General features: G+C 36.6%; 2 protein-coding genes, 1 non-coding gene and 1 pseudogene across 3 annotated transcripts; 1 reads left to right on the forward strand and 3 right to left on the reverse strand.

Moving 5' to 3' along the window:
* Olfr991-ps1 (olfactory receptor 991, pseudogene 1) lies at nucleotides 3,721-4,630 on the reverse strand (annotated as a pseudogene).
* Nucleotides 5,616-6,545, reverse strand: Olfr992 (olfactory receptor 992). The gene has a single exon (NM_146865.1). The coding sequence runs from the start codon at nucleotides 6,543-6,545 to the stop codon at nucleotides 5,616-5,618; it is 930 nt and encodes a 309-aa protein (NP_667076.1).
* A 13,401-nt stretch (nucleotides 6,546-19,946) lies between these two features.
* Nucleotides 19,947-20,891, reverse strand: Olfr993 (olfactory receptor 993). Its single transcript, NM_146435.1, has one exon. The coding sequence runs from the start codon at nucleotides 20,889-20,891 to the stop codon at nucleotides 19,947-19,949; it is 945 nt and encodes a 314-aa protein (NP_666646.1).
* Nucleotides 20,892-26,150: 5,259 nt separating this feature from the next.
* Nucleotides 26,151-26,294, forward strand: Gm23716. The gene has a single exon (XR_003954199.1). It is a non-coding gene; the product is annotated as a small nucleolar RNA SNORA48 (small nucleolar RNA).

A 26,294-nucleotide genomic window follows, 5' to 3' on the forward strand; every position in this document is an offset into this window, starting at 1 on the left:
ATGACAGTGAAGACACTAAAGAAATGATAAGAAATTCCTAGTCTTCCCATGTATATAGATGTTCTCTTCTCCTATGCCATTCCTACTGCAAACTGTTTGGTAAATGTTGTAATATTCTTTCACCAAATATGAATAAGTTCATATTTTATTAGGCTACTTCTTTCTTTTCCTTACTAATTGAAAACTTGTTTGGGATTTAAATCTGTTTATATATAAGAGGTAGATATTAGGTTTATCACTCAGTCTTTAGAAAACACGATCTTTCAAGAGTACAGCACTACATCAGATAGCTGTTAGTATACTTTCTCACTTAATGGACTCATCCACGTTGTTTGTATGCAATCTTTTTCACTATTCAAGAATACTTTAATGAAGTAAGGTTGTAAGTTCATGATACTTAGTACATGCTAGGAATGAACTAATGGGTATCTTGTCCCAAGAGAGATTGAACTCTAGTATTTTTTAGATATAAATCAATACTAGGATGAGTCATAATTGATCAGGGTCTCAGTAGAACTTTCAGAAAACTTATGTACAATATTGCTGTTCATAAAATATACCTCAGTAGCTGGAGTTGCTTTGGAGTTTGATAAATACGAATAGGTTGGGAGATGGGTGGGATTTTAATGGATATTAAGATTATTTGGAAGGAGAAGACAATGGTCAGCAGAAAGGTTTGAGTGCCAGAATGGCACTGTTACGGTGATAGTGTAATAAAGATAATGAGGGAAGGGTCTGAAGCCGCTTTCCTGATCCACTGCAAAGCAGTGGGTTCCTATCTGCAGCAAACTGGCTTTCAGCAACTCTAAAGCTGTTTTAAGACCAACTCTTTCTATTTTATCTCACCAGGGCCAAAAAAAATGGGAATGAGTGGGTAGGGAAGTGGGGGGGGGAGGGTATGGGGGACTTTTGGGATAGCATTGGAAATGTAATTGAGGAAAATATGTAATAAAAAAAAGAAATGTGTTTTCAAGTGACAGGAAGTACAGCAAACATGAGGTCAACATGGTCGAAAAAGTAGCTTGAATCAGAAGATAGTCTTAAAATAAATGTATTTACTTTACAGAAATAATCTGAATTTATAAAGGACCCCCCTTAAATTTAGGCAACTAATTAAAGAAGAAAAATAATGAGATTCAGTGTTAATATTAATTATATCATAAAACATATTTTTGTAACCATTAAGATATATTTGGAAATAGATCCCTTCTCTTGGGCTCCATACACTGACTGGCCCACAACTCCAGCAGGAGACCCTTGCTTTACCGGAGGCTACATAAGTACTAGGAACCCAAGGTAAGACAATACCCACCTCTTGCTAACACTCCATAAAGCTGGCCCAACAGTTCTTCACAGCTCCCCATCTCCTGGGCTTCATATGATAGCTGACTGACAAATCTAGCTGAAGACTTCTGCATTACCTGAGGCCATGCTGGTACTATGAACCCCAGATGACAAAAGGCCAGAGTAAGAACACAGTCAATAGTAGCCAGGGAAATAAGGCACCACCACTAGAGCCCAGCTATTCTACTACAACAAGCCCTGGATATTCCAACACAGTTGAAGCACAAGAAAAGGATCTTAAACCCAATCTTACGATTATAGATATGCTTATAGAGGAAATGAATAAATTCATTAAAAAATCCAATCCATGGAATACAAAGAAAGAGGTGAAGGAAATAAAACTGTTCAAAACTTGAAAATGAAAATAGAGTTAATAAAGAAACACAAACTGAAGGAATCCTGAATGTAGACAACCTAGGGAAGAGAACAGGTACTAGAGATACAAGCATCACTGACAGAATACAAGAGATGGAAGAAAGAATCTTAGGCATAGATGATATGATATAAGCAACTGATACATTGGTCAAAGAAAATTTTAACTCTAAAAAGGTCTTAACACAAAACATCCAGGAAATCTGGAACACCATGAAAAGACCAAACCTAAGAAAAATAGGAATAAAAGAAGATTCCCAGTTCAAAGCCATTCTGAAAATCAGTATTCCTGTTATTCAGAAAATTGGAAATCTATTTATCTCAAGACCCAGCTATATCACTCCTATGTATATACAACTCCAAAGGACTCTCCACCAAACCACAAGTTTGGTCAACTATATTCACAGTAGCTTTATTCATAATAGTAGGGAATGGGAATCAACTTTGATGTCCCTCAACCAAAGAATGAATAAAGAAAATGTGGTACATTTACCCAATGGAGTATTACTCAGCTCTTAAAAACAATGACATCATGAAATTTGCAGGGGGATGGGTGGAAATAGAAAAAAAAAATCATCTTGAGTGAGGTAACCCAGACCTGAAAAATACCCTTAGTCTGTACTTACTTTTAAGTGGATATTTATTGTAAAGTAAATAAGCATGCTACAACCCACAGACCCAGAGAAGCTAAGCAAGAAGGAGGACTTCATGAGAGTGGGGATGCATGAATCTCTCTGTTAAGGAGAAATAGAGCAGACATTGTGGATGAACAGTTGGGGGTGTGTCTGCACAGGAGGTGGTACATAAATAGGAGGGTTGGGTGTAGGAGATGAAAGGAGAGAGTACTGGGAGAGACATCTGTAATTTGTGAGCATCTCTGGAATGAGCTAGAAGCTTTGTGTAATAGAAACTCCCAGGAATCTACAAGGATGATCCTAGCTAAGACTCCTACAAACAGCGGATACAGAGCCTGAACTGGCCATCTCCTGTAGTCAGGCAAGACTTCCAGCAGTGGGACTGAGACATCAACGCATCTATAAAACCATTTACCTACAATTTGTCCTCTATACAAGTTGTGCTGTGGTTCAGGTGGTTCAGAAATTGTGCAAATGGCCAGTAGATGACTGGCTCATCTTAAGACCATCTTGCTACAGCTTGGAGGACCAGGTCCCAGAGCCTGGATAGCCAAAAGACCTAGGAAAGAAAATGATAAGCTGATGCCTTGTCCAATTGTTATAAGATAGTCTTCACCCAGCAACTAATGGAACAGATGCCGAGACCCACAGCCAAAGTAGGTGGAGCTTAGGGAAATCCTGCAGAAGAGGGGAAGGAAGGATTACAGTAGCCACAGGGCTCAAGGACATGAGAAGAAAATCCACAGAATCAACAAACCTGGACTCATAGGGTCTCACTGAGACTGAACGGACAATCAGGGAGCCTGCATGGGTATAGGCTCTCTGCATATATGTTACAAGTGTGTAGTTTGGTCTTCTTGTGAGACTTTTAACAGTAAGTTCAGGGTCTACCTCTGACTATTTCACCTGCTTTTGAGATCCTTTCCTTTTACTGGGTTGCCTTTTCTAGCCTCAATATGAGGGGAAGAGAGTATCTTTCTGCAACTTGGTATGCTGTGCTTGGTTGATATTCATGGAAGTCCTACTCTTTTCTGAAGAGAAAAGGAGGAGGGGTAGATGAAGGGGCAGAATGGAGGTGGGGAACAGATACTGGGAAAAAAGAAGGAACTTAAAACTGCAGTTGCCATGTAAAATCATGATTTGATGATGCAAATTTTATCCATGTGTATCCAATCTAAAAACCTTTTTCCTATGGCTTTTATTTTGGGGGGGGTGTGGCAGGGTGGGAAGATTCAAGACAGGGTTACTCGTATAGCCCTGGCTGTTCTGGAACTCACTCTGTAGACCAGACTGGCCTCGAATTTAGAAATCCACCTGCCTCTGCCTCCCAAGTGCTGGGGTTAAAGGTGTGTGCCACCACTCCCCGGCTCCCTATAGCTTCTTATAGCATGCTTTACCTTATGTCTTGCATACTGAAAATTGAAATATTCAACACAGGAATTGCAATGCTATAGAATAGTGAAGCCATCCTTAAATCTTCAGGATTAACAAAATGGTGCCCTAAGTATCTTTGAGCTAGCATTCTACAGAATATTACTAAATGAATGTCTCATGTGGAGAAGTTCTTCTTCCAAACAGTACAGGATAGTTTTAGAATGGTGCCATGGTGTCTATTTAAAAGATGATAGTGACTAACCCAATGAATGTCAAGTCAGATCTCAAAGACAACAAGAAGCCTAAGGGTGGCATTAAAGTTGGAGCACAAAAGTGCACCAACTGGAGGAAGTCCACAAAGAGAGTAATTGATTGATGGTAGACTTACAGCATGAATGAAACATTTTAAAATTGTGTGCTCAGAGGTTCACTCAACTAGGAACCAGCTACTATATAAATATAAACGTTTTAGGGACATGACTGTGTTAGTGAAGTGGTTTATAGATGGCCACATGATGGTCTATTGCTATAGCTGCCAGGAGGTAACAGTCACGAGATGCAAATGTGTCATATACCAACAATTACATTACATATCCTCCATATGATATAGGTTCTATCTTCTACCTTTCTATGATATGGTCTATCTTCTTCCATGAACTTTTGCAGCATTGTGAGAGTGATGGTAGATGTATAACAAATATCAACAAAACCAGATGTTTTAAGAAAAGCATGGGAGTCTAAAGTCTGTAATCTATGTTGATGAGGAGTATCTTTCTAGTGTTACCCACCAAAGTTGACATGTAGATGACAAGAAACACAATGAAGAGGACCCAGCGGAACATCACTTGCTGGACCTTAAATCCAAGAAGATAAAAGTCTGACTCAAGGCCATTTCCATAAGTCATGCCCCCTAGATAGGACTAGAAAAGTAGCAAGACAGGAGGGAAATCTTTATAACTCCTTTTGATATAAAGATAGTCTCATAATTCATATAATTTGAAAATTAAAATTTCCTCACAAGCATCAGCTAGGAGGTTTTATGCTTTCTAAAGAGATTTTAAAATATTCTTGATAGGAAATGGTCATATAAAGAGAGCATTTGAGCCATGGATCCACTTGAAAATGAAGAACTCTTCATAAAAGAATATTAACCTTTAATGTATATTTCAAAGAAACAGATTCATATTTTTTTCCAGCAAATTAGATGCAAACCCATATTTACAAAGAACAATATTCAAATATTTTCCCTTTCAATGTCTCCAACATTTCTCAGCCACTTATTATTTTTGGTTTTTGGAAAGCTGGTGAACACTCTCCTGTTAATCTTCCCACCAACTATTCCTTACCCCTTAATTGACTAATGATGTGTGGAAGAATAATCACAAAAGGGGTCTTAGATTTTTTTGTCTATATTGTCTGTTCTTCTAATTGTTGGACTCTACAGTGTGTATTATCATTCTAGACCCTTACAGAAGGTTTTATAAAATTTAATTACAAAAATGACTATCATAATTATACACAATTCATACAATTCTGTTAGCTCCTATAAAATGCGGCAAAATATCATATTTTTTTTCATGAGTACTATTTGTAAAGGGGCTCATAAAAGATAAAAAAGCAATATCAATACTTTATTCAGATACCTGGATGAATGTCAATAGTAGAGTACTTGATTAGATTGTTAGAAATCTTAGGTTTACTTCACAGCACTAATAAAACAAGCTTATTTACTTCATAATTTAATTGTTTTTATGGTACTTCAGGTATCATCAACAGTCAACTAGTGCCTTTGTGTCATATAAACATCTACCACGTCTCCTCAACCCGACCAAGGATAGAACCTTGTTGCCTTGCCTGTTGAGTAATGTTGATATGAAACCACATTTTCCACTAGAAACATTTGTTTCCTATGTGCCTCAGGGCTTCTATCACATCCTGGTTTCTTAGGCTGTAGATGAGGGGGTTTAACATGGGAATCATAATACCATAGAACACAGAAGCCACCTTCTCCTGTTCTTGAGATCTGTTAGTCCCATGAAGTACATACATGTATGAGAGTGTTCCATAGAATATGGTGACAGCGGTCATATGGGATGCACACGTGGAGAAAGCTTTTCTCCTTCCTGAAGCTGAAGACATCCTTAGGATGGCAGCCAAGATAAATGTGTAAGAAAGAATGACAACAGATACAGTGAATGTCAAGTTAAAACCAACAAAAATTGTCAGTACCATGATATTGAGGTCAATACTGGAACAAGAGAGGGCTAGAATTGGTGGTACATCACAGAAAAAATGATTAATGACATTGGATTTGCAGAAGTTAGATAAGAAAGTAAAACCTGTATTTACAGTGGCATTTAGGAATCCCATAGTGTATGAACCAAGCAGCAGCAAAATGCAGAGTCTCTGGGACATGATAATAGGATAGCGCAGTGGGTTACAGATGGCCACATAACGGTCGACAGCCATAGCAGCCAGGATGAAGCAGTCACTGGTTACAAAGATACCATAGACCAGTAATTGAGCCAAGCATCCTGTGAAGGAGATGGATGGTTTTGTGCTCACAAAATTTTGCAGTGTCCTGGGAGTGATGGCAGAGGAGTAACAGAGGTCAACAAAAGCCAAATGCTGCAGGAAAAAGTACATGGGAGTGTGCAGTGAAGAATGAAGCTTGATGAGCAGGATCATGCCAATGTTGCCCACTAAAGTGGCTATGTAAATGACTAGGAATACCACAAAGAGGATGTGCCAAGACTCATTTTGACCAGCGAATCCCAGGAGAATAAATTCAGTCACTTTGGAGTCATTACTGTGTTTCATGGTTAGTAGAAATCCAATGTCAGCTGTAATTAACAAAGGAAAAAAATGGCAGAGAAAATAAGTCCATTTTGATTTGTTTTTTAGAAAGGTTATAGTATTTGTTTTTAATCACTTCAAAGAATACTTTCCTTTGTGTATGTATGTGTACATTTATGTGAAATTGGGCATATGTGTACAGATGCATGCACATGCATGTTTATGTGGATATTTGAGAGCTGAAGGTCAGCACTGAGTGACATTCACTAGGTATTGTCCATCTTTTGTTTTGCAACAGGGTCTTTCACTTTATTTGGAACTTGACCAGTCAGCTAAAGTGGCTAGCAGGGAACACCGGTGATTTCTCTGTCTCAGTTCTGGGTTTATAATTGTGTACCACCATGTTTGTAAGGTTTAGTTTTATATGGTTTCTGGAGATCTAAAGTCAAGTTCCCATAGCTGTATGTGAGTACTTTACTAACTGGACTGTTCCTCTTGCCCCTCAAAGGTTATATTTTTCTATGACATATTTGATGGCATTTAAAGGCTGAACCTTACTACTTAGATTACTTTCATCCATATTTTTAAGAAACTGCTTTTGAATCCACTCTCCGCAACTGCTTGTTATTTTATTAATGTAACGGTTTAACAAAAATGAAAAAAAAGCTTATTTTCTTTTCTGATTGTTCTTTATGCTCTATATTTTAATGAAAAGATGTTCATTAATAATTGTGACTGAAAATCTGGATCTAAAATTATATCCCTGTACAATCTTTCTCTAAGTTAATTCCAGGCCTCACTCTGACATTTCAGTCTCCTTACTAACTCCACCCCGCCCACCATGGACTTATTGTCATGGAAGATAATTTTACCAAAGAATAGAGAAATATTATTTTCTTTGTAAAATTTAAAAATTGTATGAAAATTGATAAAATGTCAGCTTTATTGAAAGTTTTCGTTAATTTTCAGTGATCAGGATTACGTCCTGTGTTTTCTTCATCACAGACTAGGCAGAGTCCATGGCTTGGTATTGGTTCCATACATATCATACATCAGTGTGTTTGCATCTTATTGCTCTCCTCTCACTGTTCACTTGTTCTGCTGCTAGTGCTGAGCTGGAGCTAGCTACAGCTCATCTCTACTGTAAATAACTCATTGTCACAATTTCTATGTGACACATTTCTAGGAACAAAATTACTGAATTTGAGTATTGACAGTGAGCTTTATGTGATGGACATGCTAGTGTTTATTGCTATTGATATATATTCATGTTCCTGTATCCCTTCTTACTCATGAAATTGATGTTTTCTTAAGGAAAATAGGTGTCTAGAAGTGTCTTTTTTTTTCTTTGTAAGGGAAAAATAATTTTATCGCTTTTTAATGTTCTTAGATTTTGACATTTGTCTCTTTATAGGAGGTTGCCTGCCAGTGTCTCTTTCTCATGATTTGATTTGTGAGTGATTTTTGGAATTTCCTTCAGTTGCTAACAATGATATTTTCATATTCTAGCCTCTATTCAGTTAGTCTATTTCATCTTTTCCGGAGCAGAAATAATCAGATCTGAAATTAGAATTGATTACTTCCACCTATTCTCTTATGAGAAATCGTAATAGTTGATAATTTTGAGCTCTTGTTGTATTCTGTTGAGGAAATTTAGTGTAGCCCACTACTTTCTCAAACATATTTCTGGCAGAACTAAATGCTGAAATAAAACTACTTTCTTCTTACATTGCATTAACCTTAGCTAATGTTGGTTGAACAATGATACTTTGTATTATGGTTTTATTTTATCAATTATTCTCAATATTAATTTTTAAACAATGTTGACTAAGTTGACTAAACATGTAGAGTCTAATCGTATGTGTGAATGTATGTCTGTTTATGAACATTTGTGTGTGTGTGTGTGTATCCATGCCTTGGAAAGATTAAAATATTTCAAAGCATTAATTGATTTTTGATCTAGTATTTTAAAATATCATAAAGCACTTGATTCTAATACATTACATACAAAATTTAGCACATGTTTATGGAGAAACTATTTCCAATTTTAATGAACATTGGCTTTTACTCTTTGAGAATTTCGTATGATATTATATCTACCCCTTTTTCTCTTTTCCCTGTATATTCTCCCCAAATATTCCCCTCCTAACTTTATGTCCCCTTCTTAAAAACAAGTAAACAAACATACAATACAAAGCCAAACAACCTTCTAAATCCAGTAGGTCTCTCATATGTGTTTATAGGAGTTGGGCCATTCACTGGGACACAGAATTCAATCACTATACACAATTAATAGAGCAATTATTCTCTCTCCCTTCAAGTATGTAACAATTGATAATAGCTTCCTAGTAAGGGGTGGAGGCTATAAGAACCCCTCCTTCATTAATGAATAACCAAAAAATATTCACCAATTTCACAAGGATAAAATAACTATAAAATAAGTTCAACGTGAGAAAGAAAGCTAAAACTCCCACCTTGGACTACAGTTGCAAACATCTTAAATTCAGTCGTGATTACAAAGATGACAGACGAGATCAGTAAGTGCCTATTCCTTTCCCTCTTGGATTTTCACTAAAATTACATTAAAAACAAAGTGTACGTGGGCATCATGTTATCACCTTTAGATATTGGATGAAGAACCAAAGCAAGTAGATTGGCTTACAGTTTCAGTTAATCTTGGCAACAGATGGTGGTCATGTATTAGGTGCTGTGGGGGAGCAGATCATGGGCTTCAACAGTATAGGTTTTCCTTAGATGATAAGGAACAGAGCATGCCAGGGTATTTTCAGATTCACAAACCAAATGTGCCATATTTCTTGTCTAGGGATGGGGTAAATAAAACAAAGAGAAGGAAACCTCCCATAAATTGTCTTTACAAGAAAAAAAACAGTATAAAGGGAAATAAATTTCTATTGATTTCCAGGTAATCAATATGAAGTTACATTTATCCATGGAATGAAAACAATTTTAACATTGACAAGTTAGTTGATATAGTTTTCTATATGAGATAGTAGAGTGATATCATTTCAGAAGATACCAAACATTATTTGACAAAGGTTGATAATCTTTCTTGGGAAAACATAAATGGGGAGGAAAGATGTTACCCTGATAAATGGGTTCACAACATTTCTGTGAGTGTCATCACTACCAACATGTCATAAGAAATGCTTACAAATGAAGGAATACGGTAAGATTCCTTAAGTAATTTAATGTGTATTCAATGGGCTTTGATACCCAATCTGGGTAAAAGGCATGAAAAGAAATTAAACATAACTATAAGGGAAAGATCACGATCATTATTATATTTAGATATTCCAATTATCCTGAGGGAATAATTTAATAAATTGTTAGTGGAGCAAGTAAAGTCATTTAATACTAGGCTAATATATGGAAGTATATTTAGTAGAAAAAGTACTCTAAAAAATCTCTACTATAATTCAGGTCTGGCCCCTGGGTGCTACAATATCACCTTGCTAGACAAAGTACATCCACTCATGCAATAATGACATGATGGTTCCAAAAGAAATCAACCATTTTATGTCTGAATCCAAGCAAGCCTGGTTTATGGAACAGAATACATGTGTGGTACTGTAAAACCCGTTGAACATGTATGACTGGGACAGTCATGGTTCTTTGAGGGAAATTTATTGCTGATGTTTTGCTAAATGAACATCTAGTCCTACTGTCATCTAAATGGTATGTTTATTCATAGACGTCTGTATCTCTGAGCCTTAATTAAAGAAACCTCTTTTAATCATGAGTGGTGATCAAAGCAGGGGCTCATTATTCACTAAAGCACTGAAAGTAAGGGACTTTCTAGTGCTCAGATCTAACTGGGATATCTATACCACCCATTCTGAGCCCCAGGAAACATTGTAGAAGAGTTAGTGGAAAGACTGTAATGGCCAGAGGATGAGGAAGAGTACCATAAAATACTGTTTATTCTGGATGTGATGTGGCTGTTGCAATTATAAACATTCATAGCTATGACCACTTTCAGAACATCCCTGTTACACCAAAACACAGGAAAGTAAGTGGAGAACTAGAGAGGAAAAAGAAGGTTTCATCAAGAGATAAGAGAAGGTAATGAGAGGAGGGTGCGATAACAAGATTTTGTGTGTAAGTAAGAAACTACCAACCACAATGAAATCACACTAAACCAAAGCAAAACAACAACAAAACAACTAAAACAAAGTAAAGAAACATTTTAGTGAGATTAAAAAATCTAAATATAAACATAATAGAATATTTTCATGGTTTTTCATTAAGGAAATAACTTTTCCTGAAGACTTGAAGAGTCAAACAGACCAATTTCTTGGATAAAATGTAGAACTGTACCATTACATTTTCAACATATTAATCTATAAATTTTCTGTAGTTGCAGTTACATCCTTAAGAAAAAAAAATATGTTTTACTTGACTATTCTATATGGAATTTGAAAGGAAAATGGGTTGAGCAAACAACTTGACCTGCCAGACAGCAGAAATTACAGAACAGTAATTATGATGACATCATGCAACTGTCCTGAAGGTAGAAGAGCATGTCGGCAAAGCTGAGAAAACAAACTATGCAAGCTTCTAAAAGGAGGAAACCGGCAGCCTCACCCAACTATCATGCCTGTATATCACATCAATAACCAGCATGCCACAATGGCCCTGATGTACAGTAGTGGCATGCATGCTTTGCCAGTAACCAATAGCTCTATAACTGCACTTAAAACTTGCTTGACAAGACAGTAACTACACCTTGTGCTGGAAACCTGGCTAACTCCTCAGTACTGGTGAAGTCATGGATATTGGAGGAGAACCTATATCCACCCCTTTTCTAAGTCAGCAAAATCCATAGCAATAATCTAAATATTTGTCCCAATATCCACAGATAAGTGTAGTTTTCATCCCTAATCAAGGAAATTTCTTTTTGTAATAGAGGGAGATCACCACAGAGGATGACAACCTATCAAAATGCAGAGTTGTGGAGTTCAGTCCTAGTAGATACATCTATAAAACACTCTTGTATCTAAGGCTCAAGGAACATTGTAGATGACTGGGTGGAAAGATTATAAAAGTTGGAGGGTCAGGGAGGGTTTTCTTTTTGAGATCCTGTCTCCTAGCTATATCCACAAGGCATCACCAGCATGACTTCCTAAATAGGAGCTGAACAAGGATGAGACCAATATACATGCCAAATGGGCCTCAATCCTACTCAAGCAACAATGGTCAACAACAACAACAAAAATACGGATCATGGGAGAAATAGTTTTTTTCCAGGGAAGAACATATCCACACCAATTGGCCAGTCTTAAAAACATGTGTGCAAGTTATATTTAGTAGTATATCTGTATATATTATATGTATATATAATAACTAAAGAAAAAGGAGTCTGTGAATTTGATAGAGAGCAAGGAGGAGTTTGTAAGAGGGCTTGGAGGCAGAAAAGGGAAATATAAGACCACAATAAATATTAAAATTCACTGTGATGCTATAAATACTTAGGAATATGAAGAAATAATACTGAATTCCAGCTTTATGCTCTACAAACGTTGTTTCCTAGTGCACCATGGATTTAAACATGTACATTTGATTTTGAGAAAAACCAATATCGATTACTTGTGACTTAGCAATGCAGAAAACGTTTAGATAAATTATAAAACAATATGGAATATAGAAAAATTTGAGAGTAGAGAGAGAATTCATAGACTAAGAGAACTAGCTGTGAAATTGGACATAGGTGGACAGGTTCCTATAACTTAAAAAGAAATATAAGGATCTCTGTGGCTTGCTGGCCACCAGCCTATGTACAGGTAAACTAGAGACCCTTGTCAAAGAAATAAGGAGCAAGACAACCTACATCATTCTCTGGTGCACATACACACCTGCTCAGACATAGACCTATACCATCTACACACAAAATAAAAAAGTACCCCCATTAAAACTCTCAACAGTACCAAAAGGAAAATTATAGGAATTTAGTTATACAAATTTGTTTCAACACATATATATATTAAAGATTCAGTATGTATAATTTTTATGAATTAATCTAATGGAAATTTTATGAAAGATATGAGCAAGGAAATTGTAGAAGAAAAACTAAATGTTTAACTGAATATGAAAAGATACACAGCTTACCATTAATCAGGCAGGTAGATATGAAAGCTTAATTAAAATGGAATTTTATTCATCAATTTAAAGTGCTAGGTTTTGTTGAGAATTGTAGATACACAGGAATATATATTTTTGTTAGAAATGTAAATTAGTGGCTATATTAGAGACAATTTTGAAACCGTTTAAACAAACCTGTTTCTACTGGTCAAATTTCCAGTATAAGGTAAATACTTAAAGTAACTTAATGACCACATACAATAGCCATTCAAATTCATGTACATTTACATATATGTTTGTATATGAAGGCACACAAACATAGGAATGTTCATTCTCATTTATTAGAGAAAGAAATTCATCAAGTGAAATTGTTACATCTGTAAATATTCCAGTGTAACTCCAAGTTAATAAAGTTTCAGAAATTCTCATGTACTCAGCTGCCAGGAAGGCCAGGCAGAGCTATGTGCAGCTCCAGAGGTGTTATGGTGAATTTTGGATAAGAATGTTTCTTTAGGCTTCTTTTTCTTAAATATTTTTTTATTACGTATTTTCCTCAATTACATTTCCAGTGCTATCCCAACAGTCCCCCATACCCTCCCCCCCCACTTCCCTACCCACCCATTCCCATATTTTGGCCCTGGCGTTCCCCTGTACTGGGGCATATAAAGTTTGCTTGTCCAATGGGCCTCTCTTTCCAGTGATGGCCGACTAGGCCATCTTTTGATACATATGCAGCTAGAGTCAAGAGCTCCGGGGTACTGGTTAGTTCATAATGTTGCACCTACAGGGTTGCAGATCTCTTTAGCTCCTTGGATACTTTCTCTAGCTCCTCCATTGGGGGCCCTGTGATCCATCCAATAGCTGACTGTGAGCATCCACTTATGTGTTTGCTAGGCCCCTGTCTAGTCTCACAAGAGACAGCTATATCAGGGTCCTTTCAGCAAACGCTTGCTAGTGTATGCAATGGTGTCATCTTTTGGAGGCTAATTATGGGATGGATCCCTGGATATGACAGTCTCTAGATGGTCCATCCTTTTGTCTCAGCTCCAAACATTGTCTCTGTAACTCTTTCCATGGGTGATTGTTTCCAATTCTAAGAAGGGGCAGTTTACTGCTACTTTGGGCTTCTCTGGCTCTTTGAAATACCATGAGACAAACAGAACAGGGTAATCTGTAAAAAAAATAACTAGGGGTACCATAATGATTTTGAATCAAAACAGTACAATTTGTGTGTGGGGGTAACAGCTTTCTAGAGCTCAGGAAATAAAGCACATGAGCACACACACACACACACACACACACACACACACACACACACACACTGAACACAACAATGGCATTTGCTAATCAGATGAATTCTGAGAGGAGAAATGGGAAAAGAGTACCTGAATGTTCTGAGAAACAAAACAATTCTGAGAGGTTGAAAGTCAAACCTCTGATGAGTCCATCTGCTTCCAAAGCTTCATGTAAAGTTAGAATTGTGCAGGTGTCCAGGGACAGACTGACCTTGGCTTGATTATCATTCACAGCTTCAGAGCGATAGAGGACTTCATGCCTTCTGCCTCAGTTTTGTCTCCTGTAAGATGGGGTCACAGATTTGCTTAAGGTGACATGTTCACTCTAGTGATTTAGGAAAAAAAATGATCAGAAACAAAGTTAGTAAAACCACAGTAGCTTCATCTTATAGGCTGATATTCGGACTCTCAAATTAAGATAAATATATACACTATGGAAAAGTACCCACATCAGATTGCACACTGAGAAAAGGGTCTTGCAGTTTGATTTGGACAGTGGAATATTCAAAATAGATTTTATACAATTTTACTTCTTTTCTAATTTTCCTCTTTTCCCTTTTATTGTTACATTTAAAAATATAATATATACATTGATAATATTTTCCCCTCTCTCAGCTCCTCCTATATTCTCTTCACTTCCCTAGCCACCCAACTTCCTGTTTAAAACAAAAACAAACAAAGAAGAAAATCAAACAAATGAAAAACTCTAGTAAGTTGACAAATTCAGACAAAGCAAAATGAATCAACACACACACACACACACACACACACACACACACACCACAAAAAATCTATGGAGTTGGTTTTGTGTTTACAAACTATTCATGAGCACAGGGCCTGCCATGGAGTGTGCTTGACAGATTCAGTGACACTTCATTGAAAAAAACAGATTTTCCTCTTTTCAACATGTATCAATTACAAATAGCTTTTTGGTTAGGGGGTAGGAGTTTGTCTCCGTTTCTCCCTTTCAATGCTGGAATTTTGCCTGCTTTGAAACCATGCAGGTCTATGTTTGCTGTCACATGGTCTTTGTGTTTGTATGCTTATCAGGTCTGTTATCTCAAAGATGCTGTTTACAATGAGAACAGATAAAAAGTTTCTGATCATTATTTAAGTCATGATGTGGAAGAGAGATAAATTAAGATGATAGATTGCCGATAAATAGATAGCAGATAGACAGACCGACAGACAGACATAGATACATAGAGATATTAAATCTGAAAACTCAGTTCATAATTTTCATTTTATGGCTGAAAGAAATTCACTCACCACAGGGCCAGTACTGAATGAGTGCTCAATACTCAATACACATGAAAATAAAACACTAAGGGAGTTCAGATTCCTTCTGTAGTTTCATTATTTGATCTTTTGTTTACTCTCATCCACTCTGGACAAGTCAGTGCAATTCATTTTCTTAATTCAATTTCCATAATGGGACCAAGGCAGAAGTGGAACACTCGGGGACACAAGCTGAACCCTTTTGCATTTCACTACCTGCTCCAATGGTGCACAGAAGACACTGGAACTCTCACAGGTTTTGCTTTCATTAAATCATGGTTGCTTCCAGAGCCCCTGCAGCAGCCACAGGCTGATCATCAAGGTATCTTGAATGTTTCCTACCCGTGAGGGAGTTCACAGTTGGGGGATAAGGGATCAATATTCACTCCCCTGAGAATCCGAAGCTCCAGGAGCTGAGATGAATGGAGGTAAACAATATTCTGAAGTTCTATGTTGCTGACAATTTAGAGACAGTTTTTCTTTCATTTTTATTATGGACTATTAGCTTCTTTTTTGTTGTTGTGTTGCCTTATTATTTAACAGTTGTTATTTCTTGTTACAAGCTAGGATGGACACCTTCTCACAATGGAGTCAAGGAACTGTGCTTAGCTTTAGATATAAAGCTTTGCTCCTGAACTCACGAAAACCTGGGCTTTCTAAAACTTGGAAAATATGACTCAAATTTAAAGGTGTTAGAGATGCAGCCTTTTGGAGATATATCACTACATTAGCCATCATTTATTTACCAAAACAAAATTTAACTCATGATTATTTCTTTCTTTACTCAACAAATACTTATTTTCCAAAGACATCCCTACATAAAGAGAATGTTTATTCTAATTGTACATTACATAAACTATTTCAACTAGAAATCTCTGGGGTAAGAAAGTTTGAATTGTGTTTGCCTATAGTGCTGTTATTTAATCTGAGTTAATTGGTCTTCCAGGAACAAAGTAACTCACAAACAAACAAACAAACAAACAAACAAACAAAAGTAACAAAGTAACGAGGTGTAGCTTTTAGCTTACCTAGCAACTCTAGAAAAGGGAGTTGTCATATATTCTGGCTGATTATCAAACAATGGCTGCCCTATCCCAGGTTTCCTATGACCTTTTAAAGAAAGGGTAAGAAAAGAATTGGAGGAGTGGAACATCATCTATTTGATGTATTTAAACATGAAAACAAAGGCTTTGTGTCCTTAAGAATTCTGTCTGTAGAAAGTGTTGGCTAGGCTTTTAAATATGGAGTGAGAGAAATCTGTTTCTTATACTCAGACTGAGCATGAGTTTGGTGCATATGCCATAAAGAGATTTCCCTCTTCTAAAATTGCTCCTTCTTCCATGGCATCTCTTAACTTCTTCTCTCAGGTACATCTCTGAAGCCAGAGAGGATGACTTATCTGGGTGAATATATGTATATACGCATATATAAACAATATTCATAAATCTCCAGCCCCTGAGTGAAAGAGGAAAAATAGATATCTCACTTCGTTTTCTTGCAGAGGGACTTTTTATTAGATATTTTCTTCATTTACATTGCAAATGCTATCCCGAAAGTTCCCTATACCCTCCCCGTGCCCTGCTCCCCAACCCACCCACTCCTGCTTCCTGGCCCTGGTATTCACCTGTACTGGGGCATATGATCTTCGCAAGACCAAGGGCCTCTCCTCCCAATGACGGCCGATTGGTCATCTTCTGCTATATATGCAGCTAGAGACATGAGCTCTGGGGATACTAGTTAGTTCATATTGTTGTTCCTCCTATAGGATTGCAGACCCCTTCTGCTCCTTGGTTACTTTCTCTATCTCCTCCATTGGGGGCCTGTGTTCCATCTAATAGATGACTGTGATCATCCACTTCTATATTTGCCAGGCACTGGCAGAGACTCACAAGAAACAGCTATATCAGGGTTCTGTCAGCAAAATCTTGCTGACATATGCAATAGTGTATGGGTTTAGTGGCTGTTTCTGGGAAGATTCCTGGGTGGGGCAGTCTCTGGATGGTCCTTCCTCCCGTCTCAGCTCCAGACTCTGTCTCTGTAACTCCTTCTACGGGTATTTTGTCACCCATTCCAAGGAGGAACAAAGTATCTACACTTTGGTCTTCCTTCTTCTTGAGTTTCATGTGTTTGGAAATTGTATTTTGCATATTCTAAGTTTCTGGGCTAATATCCACTTATCAGTGAGTGCATACCATGCATTCTTTTGTGATTGGGTTACCTCACTCAGGATGATATCCTCCAGATCCATCCATTTGCCTAAGAATTTCATAAATTTATTGTTTTTAATAGTTGAGTAGTACTCCATTTTGTAAATCTACCACATTTTCTGTATCCATTCCTCTGTTGAAGGACATCTGGGTTCTTTCCAGCTTCTGGCTATTATAAATAAGGCTGCTATGAACATAGTGGAGCATGTGTCCTTCTTACTGGTTGGGACATCTTCTGGATATATGCCCAGGAGAGGTATTGCGGGATCCTCAGGTAGTACTATGTCCAATTTTCTAAGGAACCGCCAGACTGATTTCCAGAGTGGTTGTACAAGCTTGCAATCCCACCAACAATGGAGGAGTGTTCCTCTTTCTCCACATCCTCGCCAGCATCTGCTGTCACCTGAATTTTTGATCTTAGCTATTCTGACTGGTGTGAGATGGAATCTCAGGGTTGTTTTGATTTGCATTTCTCTGATGATTAAGGATGCTGAACATTTTTTCAGGTGCTTCTCAGCCATTCGGTATTCCTCAGGTGAGAATTCTTTGTTTAGCTCTGAGCCCCATTTTTTAGTGGGGTTATTTGATTTTCTGGAGTCTACTTTCTTGAATTCTTTATATATATTGGATATTAGTCCCCTATCTGATTTAGGATTGGTAAAGATCCTTTCCCAATCTGTTGGTGGCTTTTTGCCTTATTCACAGTGTCTTTTGCCTTACAGAATCTTTGCAATTTGTCAATTCTCCATCTTACAGCACAAGACATTGATGTTCTGTTCAGGAATTTTTCCACTGTGCCCCTATCTTCGAGGCTTTTCCCCACTTTCTCCTCTTAAATTTTAGTGTCTCTGGTTTTATGTGGAGTTCCTTGATCCACTTAGACTTGAGCTTTGTACAAGGAGATAAGAATGGATCAATTCACATTCTTCTACATGATAACTGCTAGTTGAGCCAGCACCATTTATTGAAAAAGCTGTCTTAATTTTACTGGATGGTTTTAGTTCCTTTTCAAAGATCAAGTGCCCATAGGTATGTGGGCTCATTTCTTGGTCTTCAATTCTATTCCATTGATCTACCTGTCTGTCATTGTACTAGTATCATGCAGTTTTTATCACAATTACTCTGTAGTACAGCTTGCGGTCAGGCATGGTGATTCTACCAGAGGTTCTTTTATTGTTGAGAATAATTTTTTATATCCTAGGTTTTTTGTTATTTCAAACGAATTTGCAAATTGCCCTTTCTAACTAGGTGAAGAATTGAGTTGGAATTTTGATGGGGATTACACTGAATCTGTAGATTGTTTTCAGCAATATAGCCATTTTGACTATATTAATCCTGCCAATCCATGAGCATGGGAGATATTTCCATCTTCTGAGATCTCCTTTGATTTCTTTCTTCAGAGAGTTGGAGTTATTATCATATAGATCTTTCACTTCCGTAGTTAGAATCATGCCAAGGTATTTTATATTTTTTGTGACTATTGTGAAGGGTGTTGCTTCCCTAATTTCTTTCTCAGCCTGTTTATCCTTTGTGTAGAGAAAGGCCACTGATTTTCTTTGCCCCCCCCTTTTTTTCTGTTAATAAGAGAACTGTCAGCAGAGAGACTTGAGTGCCAGTATGGCACTTCATACAATGCAGTATCTGAAGCCAGTTTCTTGGCACACTACAAAGCAGTAGGTTTCTGTTTTGTCTATTCTAAAGCAGTTTGTCTGCATAAAATTGATGTGTATAATTTTTGTAAATGAATGATTAAGGTTATATTTTTAGTGCCATCTCTCTCTAGATTATCTCGCTTGGGATAAAAATAGAAAGCAGTTAATAGGGAAGATTAAGGTAGATTGAAAAATACAGAAGGTACTAAGTGAAAAAATAAGTATAAAGTGCTAAGGAATGTAATAATGATGAGAACGTGAGATGGGAGGGACAGGTTGAATTGTAAGACATTTAAAAATAAATATATTTATTTCATATTCAGATTACTGAAGTAATTTGAATAGAATTTACAAAAGACCCCATGGTAAACAATTTATGAATCTATATTCAGGTAGGAGATAAAAATGAATCTAAATGTTAATGTTTACTATATACAGTAAAATATATTTCTAGAGATTAAAGAAATGGTTCTCATTTTAGTACAGTTTATTATTTTGTTGTTACTTAATAACTGTAATTTTGCTACTGTTATAAATTGTAATGCAAATATGTGATATACAATCCCTGAAAGGTTCACTACCCTCAGGCTCAGAACCACTACTTTAAAGTACTTAAAATATTTGAAAGAGTATTTCATAAAGAATATTTTTAAAAGTATATTTTTCAATATCTAAAATAATCCTCATAAAGTCCTCTTCATGACAGTGTGAAACATAAATTTCAAACTATGAGTTCTAAATATGTTCAGGAGAAGTAATTGAATATTTCATATATTATATGGTTAGATGCATTAATAGGTGCAGTCACCATTTAAGAACTCACGACTTCAAATTTCATAATTATTATGCTATAGCTGAACAGTTATACTAATTATTTGACATGGTGAATTTTTATTATTGTGTGTCAAATCTAAATAACTTTTTCTTTGTCAATTTTATAGCATCTTTGACCTCCTTGTTTCTCAGGCTGTAGATCAGAGGATTCAGCATGGGAATCACAATGCCATAAAACACAGAGGCCACTTTCATATTCTCCTCGGAATTGTCCGAATGAGGCTGTAAGTACATGTAAGCAAGGGTTCCATAGAAGATGGTGACTGCTGTCAGGTGGGAGGCACACGTGGAGAAGGTTTTCTTCCTCCCTGCAGTAGAGGACATCTTTAAGATGGCAGCCATGATGTACATGTAGGAGAAGATAACAACCAGCACAGTGAATATCAGGTTAAATCCAACAAAGATAACAAGAATCTTGATATTGGTCTCAATGTTGGAGCAGGAAAGGCTAATAATTGGGGGCACATCACAGAAAAAGTGATTGATGTGATTAGATTTACAGTATGACAATGAAAATGTAAAGCCTGTGTGTACTGAAGAATTTATTGATCCAATGAGATAGGAGCCAGCTACCATCTGGATGCAGACTTTTCGGGACATGAGTATGGGATAACGAAGTGGTTTGCAGATGGCTACATAGCGGTCCACTGCCATAGCTGCCAGGAGATAACAGTCACAAGTAGCAAAGATTGCGTAGATCAGTAATTGCACTACACATCCTCCAAATGATATGTATCTGTCTTCTACTACAAAGGTTTGTAGCATCTTGGGAGTAATAGCAGATGTATAACAGATATCAACAAAGGCCAGATGTTGTAGGAAGAAGTACATGGGGGTCTGAAGTCTGGAGTCAGTGTGGATTAGAAGAATCATCCCAGTGTTACCCACCATGGATGTCATGTAAATGATAAGAAACACAATGAAGAGGAAACACTGAATATCATGTTGGACTCCAAATCCCAGGAGATAGAAGCCCTTGACTTCAGTCTCATTGTATTGTATCATTGTCACTGAAAATTCTGAGAACACTAAGAAAAGGAGGGACAAAGAAGAAAATCTCAGTAATTTAATTTTTAATATATTAAGTCTGTTCCATTTTTATTAATTTTATAGTAGTTGACTTTTTCTAACAAGCACTCATAATATTTGTCAATTTTCAGAGTCTTATATATATATATATATATACATATATATATATTTGAAATGAAGTCTCTATAAATTAATGTACTTGAGCCATTATTTTTCTTTAAAAAAGTAAAAATATCCCTATTTACAGATAATGTGCTCTATACTCAAAAGACCACACAGACTCTACCAGAAAATCATTTCAGTAAGCACTTTCACTAAAATTGCAGGATACAAACTCAACATACAAAATTAGTAGTCTTTATATATGCACACTGAAATTTTAAAAATCAAACAGGAAAAATAATCATTCACAATAGATTAAACTGTATCTAGGAATAAATGTAAGCATGGAAATGAAAACTTTAAGGCAAGGTGGGAAGAAACTCAAGAATATGCTAGATATAGAACAATATTCCATACTCCTGGATTGGTAGAACTAATTTGTGAAAAGTCTATATTACCAAAGATTTTCTATAGACTCAACACAACACCCACCAAAATTCTAATTATGTCATTCACAGTAGCAGGAAAAACAAAATTCATCCAAGAACACAAAAGCCAACTACGGCCAAAGAAATCATAAGTAGAAAGGACACATCTGGTGGTATTATCACACCTGACCTCACCATGGAACCATAGTGACAAAAAGCCTGGGACAGCACAAAAACAGAAGCATAGAAGCAAGGAGGAGATAGAAGCACAGACCAATAGAACGTAGAATCATGGAATAGATCAATAGAACACAGAACCGAGGAAGAAACAGAAGCATAGACCAATAGAACATAGAACTGAGGAAGAAACAAGCATAAACCAAAAGAACCTAGAACCGAGGGATAGACAGAAGGATAGACCAATAGACAATAGAAATGAGGAATAGACAGAAGCATAGACCAATAGAACACAGAACAGAGGGATAGATAGAATCATAGACCAATAGAACATAGAACCAAGGGATAGACCCATGAAGTCATGATCATCTGATTTTTGATAAAGGTGTCAAAACTTTTTGGAAAAGAAAGTCCATTCAACAAATTGTACAGACAAAACTGGGTGCCTACCTGTATTAAAAGTAAAATTAGATTCATATTTTGCATGCTGCACAATGTCATATAAGTAGATCAAAGAACATTGACGCCACAAATGCTAAGCTTGAGAAAATGGACAAAATGCTTCAATATTTAAGTATTCACAAGAACTCTCTGAATATAATTCCAGTAGAACAAGAAGTATCCAGAAGAACTAACTAATGTGGCAACATGAAATTAATAAGCTTCTATATGGCAAAGGAGACTATGAGCAGAGTAAACAGACAGGAAATAGGAAAAAAACCTTCAGTTGTACCTATGTACTGACAAGGGTACCTAAGCACACTCAGTTATATCTATGTGTTGACAAGGGTCAATATATAGAATATATAAAGAACTTAAAATACTAAACATTAAGACTCCTAAACTTCTAAGTAACAAATGTGCTAATAATTATAACAGATGTTCTTAGAAGAAATAAAAGTTGTCAATACACTTTAAAAGTTTTGAATATACCTAGCTATCAAAGAAATACAAATTAAAACTGCTATGAGATTCCATCTCATTGTAGAAAGAACGGGCATCAAGAAAAGAGAGAGAACAAATAATGCCAAAGAGTAGGGAAAGAGGACCCTTATTTACTGCTTGTGTGAGTGTAACATAGTAATGACATTTTGTAAATCTGTATGGAGAGTTTTGAAAACCAAAACCAATCAAAATGCAGTGTGTGGACAGTGACAATGTATACATCTACAAAACATGCCTGCTCTGAAGGCTCAAGGAATAGTGCAGCAGAAGAGCAGACAGCTTCTAAGAGCCAGAAGAACAGGGACTTTGATGTGAGACTGAGTCTCATAGTCACACCAGAAGTGACACCCATAAAGTCTTACCAACATGATTGCCTAAATAGGAGCTGAACAAGAATGACACCAATGTACATGCCAAAGTAGAAAGAGCAAAGACCATAAGGCCTAAACCCTATGCAAAGAACTATAGCTAATGAAGGAAAGCTAGGAGTGGTATTCCCAGGGAAGTTCACAGCAATTGGTTGTCCAGAGCCAAAGAGCCAGCCTTGAAACCATACATATAAGTAACAATATATGAACTGAGCAGGTTGTATTTATAAAACATCTGTATACACATACACATATGCATTCAATAACAGTTAGTGAAAAAAGGGGTCATGAATTTGAATGATATACAGGATTAGAGGGAGGAAATGGAAGAAAGAAATGTTGAAATTATATTAACTCAAAAATAATAATGAAGTAGAATTACTGAAATATGTATTTAGATCATTCCAGAACACACACTTAGAGAACTACGTATGTCGTCATAGATAAACTTACACATCCATGCTTATTGTTCTCATATTCATAACAGCAAAAATGGAAGCAGTCTAGATGATCAACAGACCAATGGATTATGAATTTATGATAAATATATTCAATGGATATTTATTTATCAGTAGAATAATTGAAGATAAATGGATAATAGAAAAAAAGCCCTATACAAATAGTATGAAAAAAACCTAGTTCCTAATATGTCGGATAACTTTCAAAGATGCATTTCTCATTATTCAATACATGGTCATGACTTTTAAAAAGTTCAGCCTCCTCACAGTCAGCTATTGGATGGATCACAGGGCTCCCAATGGAGGAGCTAGAGAAAGTACCCAAGGAGCTAAAGAGATCTGCAACCCTATAGGTGGAACAACAATATGAACTAACCAGTACCCCGGAGCTCTTGACTCTAGCTGTGTATGTATCAAAAGATGGCCTAGTCGGCCATCACTGGAAAGAGAGGCCCATTGGACATGCAAACTTTATATGCCCCAGTACAGGGGAACGCCAGGGCCAAAAAGGGGGAGTGGGTGGGTAGGGGAGTGGGGGTGGGTGGGTATGGGGGACTTTTGGTATAGCATTGGAAATGTAAATGAAATAAATACCTAATAAAAAATGGAAAAGGAAAAAAAAAAAGAAAAACATCTCACCTATAAATCTAAACATTTTGTAGTGTGGGGGAGGGTATGGGGGACTTTTGGGATAGCATTGGAAATGTAATTGAGGAAAATACGTAATAAAAAATATTAAAATTTTTTTAAAAAGTTTAACTTGTATGAATAGAAGGGATATTTTGTATTTGATGAAGAACATCTACAAATATGAATATTTGCCTTCTTGGAGAAACACATTACCGTCAATGCCATTCCTTATGCTTATGGAAATTCAAGTTAGTAAAATGAAGGAAGAAGAGGAATCAAATTCATACATGTTAGGAACAATACACATGTGTATATTTGTAGGTGACATAAACAATTCAGAAGATCCCAAGGAATCTACCCTCATCTAGAGTTCACAAGTTACTCCAGCAAAGCTTCAGAACACAAGATGACTATAAAGAAATCAGCTCCCTGCATACTAGTATTGGAAGATGGGAGATGAAATTAAAAGTCTCCTTTTGAGTCACTAAAGTAGAATACTTAGGTATAAATGTAGTCATATCTGTGTAGGATTAGTATGAAGAAACTCAGAAAGCACAGATGAATGAAACCAAAGATCTACATACAGAGACAAACTATGTGGTCTAAAAAGCTTAGCATAATGAGATGTTAATCTGTCTGAAATTGATACATAATAGACATAATTCCCAATCTGTCAGATTTTTTTCTAGATATATGAGAGACTATTCTCTAATTTATATGGAAGGGAAAAGTTGTTATACTACCTAAGCAAGACTTCCCAAAGAATAAAGTATAATGAGGTAATAACCTTGTTGTCAAGATTTATCTGTGCATTGTAGAAGTACACACTGTGCTATTGGTGGATGAGCTGAAACACAGATGAAGAGTAGAGGAAGCCAGAAAACAGTATACATAGGTCTAGCCCATTGATTTTTACAAAAAATGCAAACGCCATTCAGTAGGATGCAGAATGCTTGATCATTTCAGGGTAAAAATCATGTAATATGAAATTTACATCATAAATCAAAGCAAACTCAAAATAGATCATATATTTAAAGCTAACACAAGAGACGTGATTTTTTTTTTCAAGACATGGTTTCTTTGTGTAGCCTTGGAACTCACTCTGTAGGCCAGGCTGTCTTTGAACTCAGAGATCAGCCTGCCTCTGACTTCCAATTGCTGGGATTAGAGGCATGTTCACATCACCCAAGTAAGCTATTACTTTTTAGTAAAATAATATAAGGTAAAATATTGAAATCAGAGAACATAGCAGAGAGTTCTTAGACATTATATGCAAAAGTTTCATCATGTTGTATAAGATGTAACAATTGAGAAAAACTGGGCAGTATAGATTAATAGGTATAAATAAGTAAATCGAGCCTAATGAAAATATTCAACTAACAAAAACAAAGAGTCTGAAAAGGCAAACTCCATGGGAGAAAAGATGTTCATAACTCATTGCTGAAAAAAGAATCATAGCCAAGCTACATAAAGAACTCTCAAAATGTATTAAAGGCATATAGTGTCAACTGGTTGGAAAATGACATATTTGCTCTCATGTTAATTTCATTTCCCAGACATTTAGATTATTTTTATTAGATATTTTCTTCATTTACATTTCAAATGCTATCTCGAAAGTCCCCTATACTCTCCCCCTGCCTTGTTCCCCAACCCACCCACTTCCTCTAAGCCCTAAGCATTTTGTTTCATCACCAGTGATGGAAAGCCCCCTCCTGCTTTTGTGAGCCATGCTGGACTCTGACAAAGGTCCTTTGCTTTGTCAGTTCCTTCACACACTGAAGATGTGTTGTAACTGGTGGTGAGCCTGGGCTTGCTTTGTCTTACTTACACCGGAGTTGCTCCAATTCACTGACTGGAGCCGGAGATCGCTGATTGCCTACCAAGTCTCTCTTGAGTGTTTTTTCCTCTGTGGGGAGTTTATTACTGGGGCCTAAGGGACTGACTCTCTTGAGAAGGGCTGAGGAGGCATTGGATAAACAACATTTGTGATTTTTTTGGCTGAAGTGATTTATACTTTCTAGAGATGGTAATACATTAGATGTTATTTCTAGAAAAGATATTTCTTTTTCATGCTATTTGTTCCTTACTGTTTTGAAACAAAGTTAAAGTTTATTAAGAAAAACTTTACCCCCCTGGCAATGGGCAAAGAAATATCTTGTTTGTGGTGCTGTTCTTATGTCAGTCAGGGGCAGAGCAGATGGCAGTCCTTTGTTCATCTTAACTTGATGCCTGGCTTGGTGACCAAAACTGACCTCTGCCTAGGACTCATAA

The sequence above is a fragment of the Mus musculus genome, chromosome 2, assembly GCF_000001635.26.
Source record: "Mus musculus strain C57BL/6J chromosome 2, GRCm38.p6 C57BL/6J".
Classification (NCBI taxonomy): Eukaryota; Metazoa; Chordata; class Mammalia; order Rodentia; family Muridae; genus Mus; species Mus musculus.

Bases quoted from the DNA above. Each gene is read 5' to 3' on its own strand.
- Olfr992 (NM_146865.1), bottom strand. From the start codon at position 6,545: ATGAAACACAGTAATGACTCCAAAGTGACTGAATTTATTCTCCTGGGA.
- Olfr993 (NM_146435.1), bottom strand. From the start codon at position 20,891: ATGATACAATACAATGAGACTGAAGTCAAGGGCTTCTATCTCCTGGGA.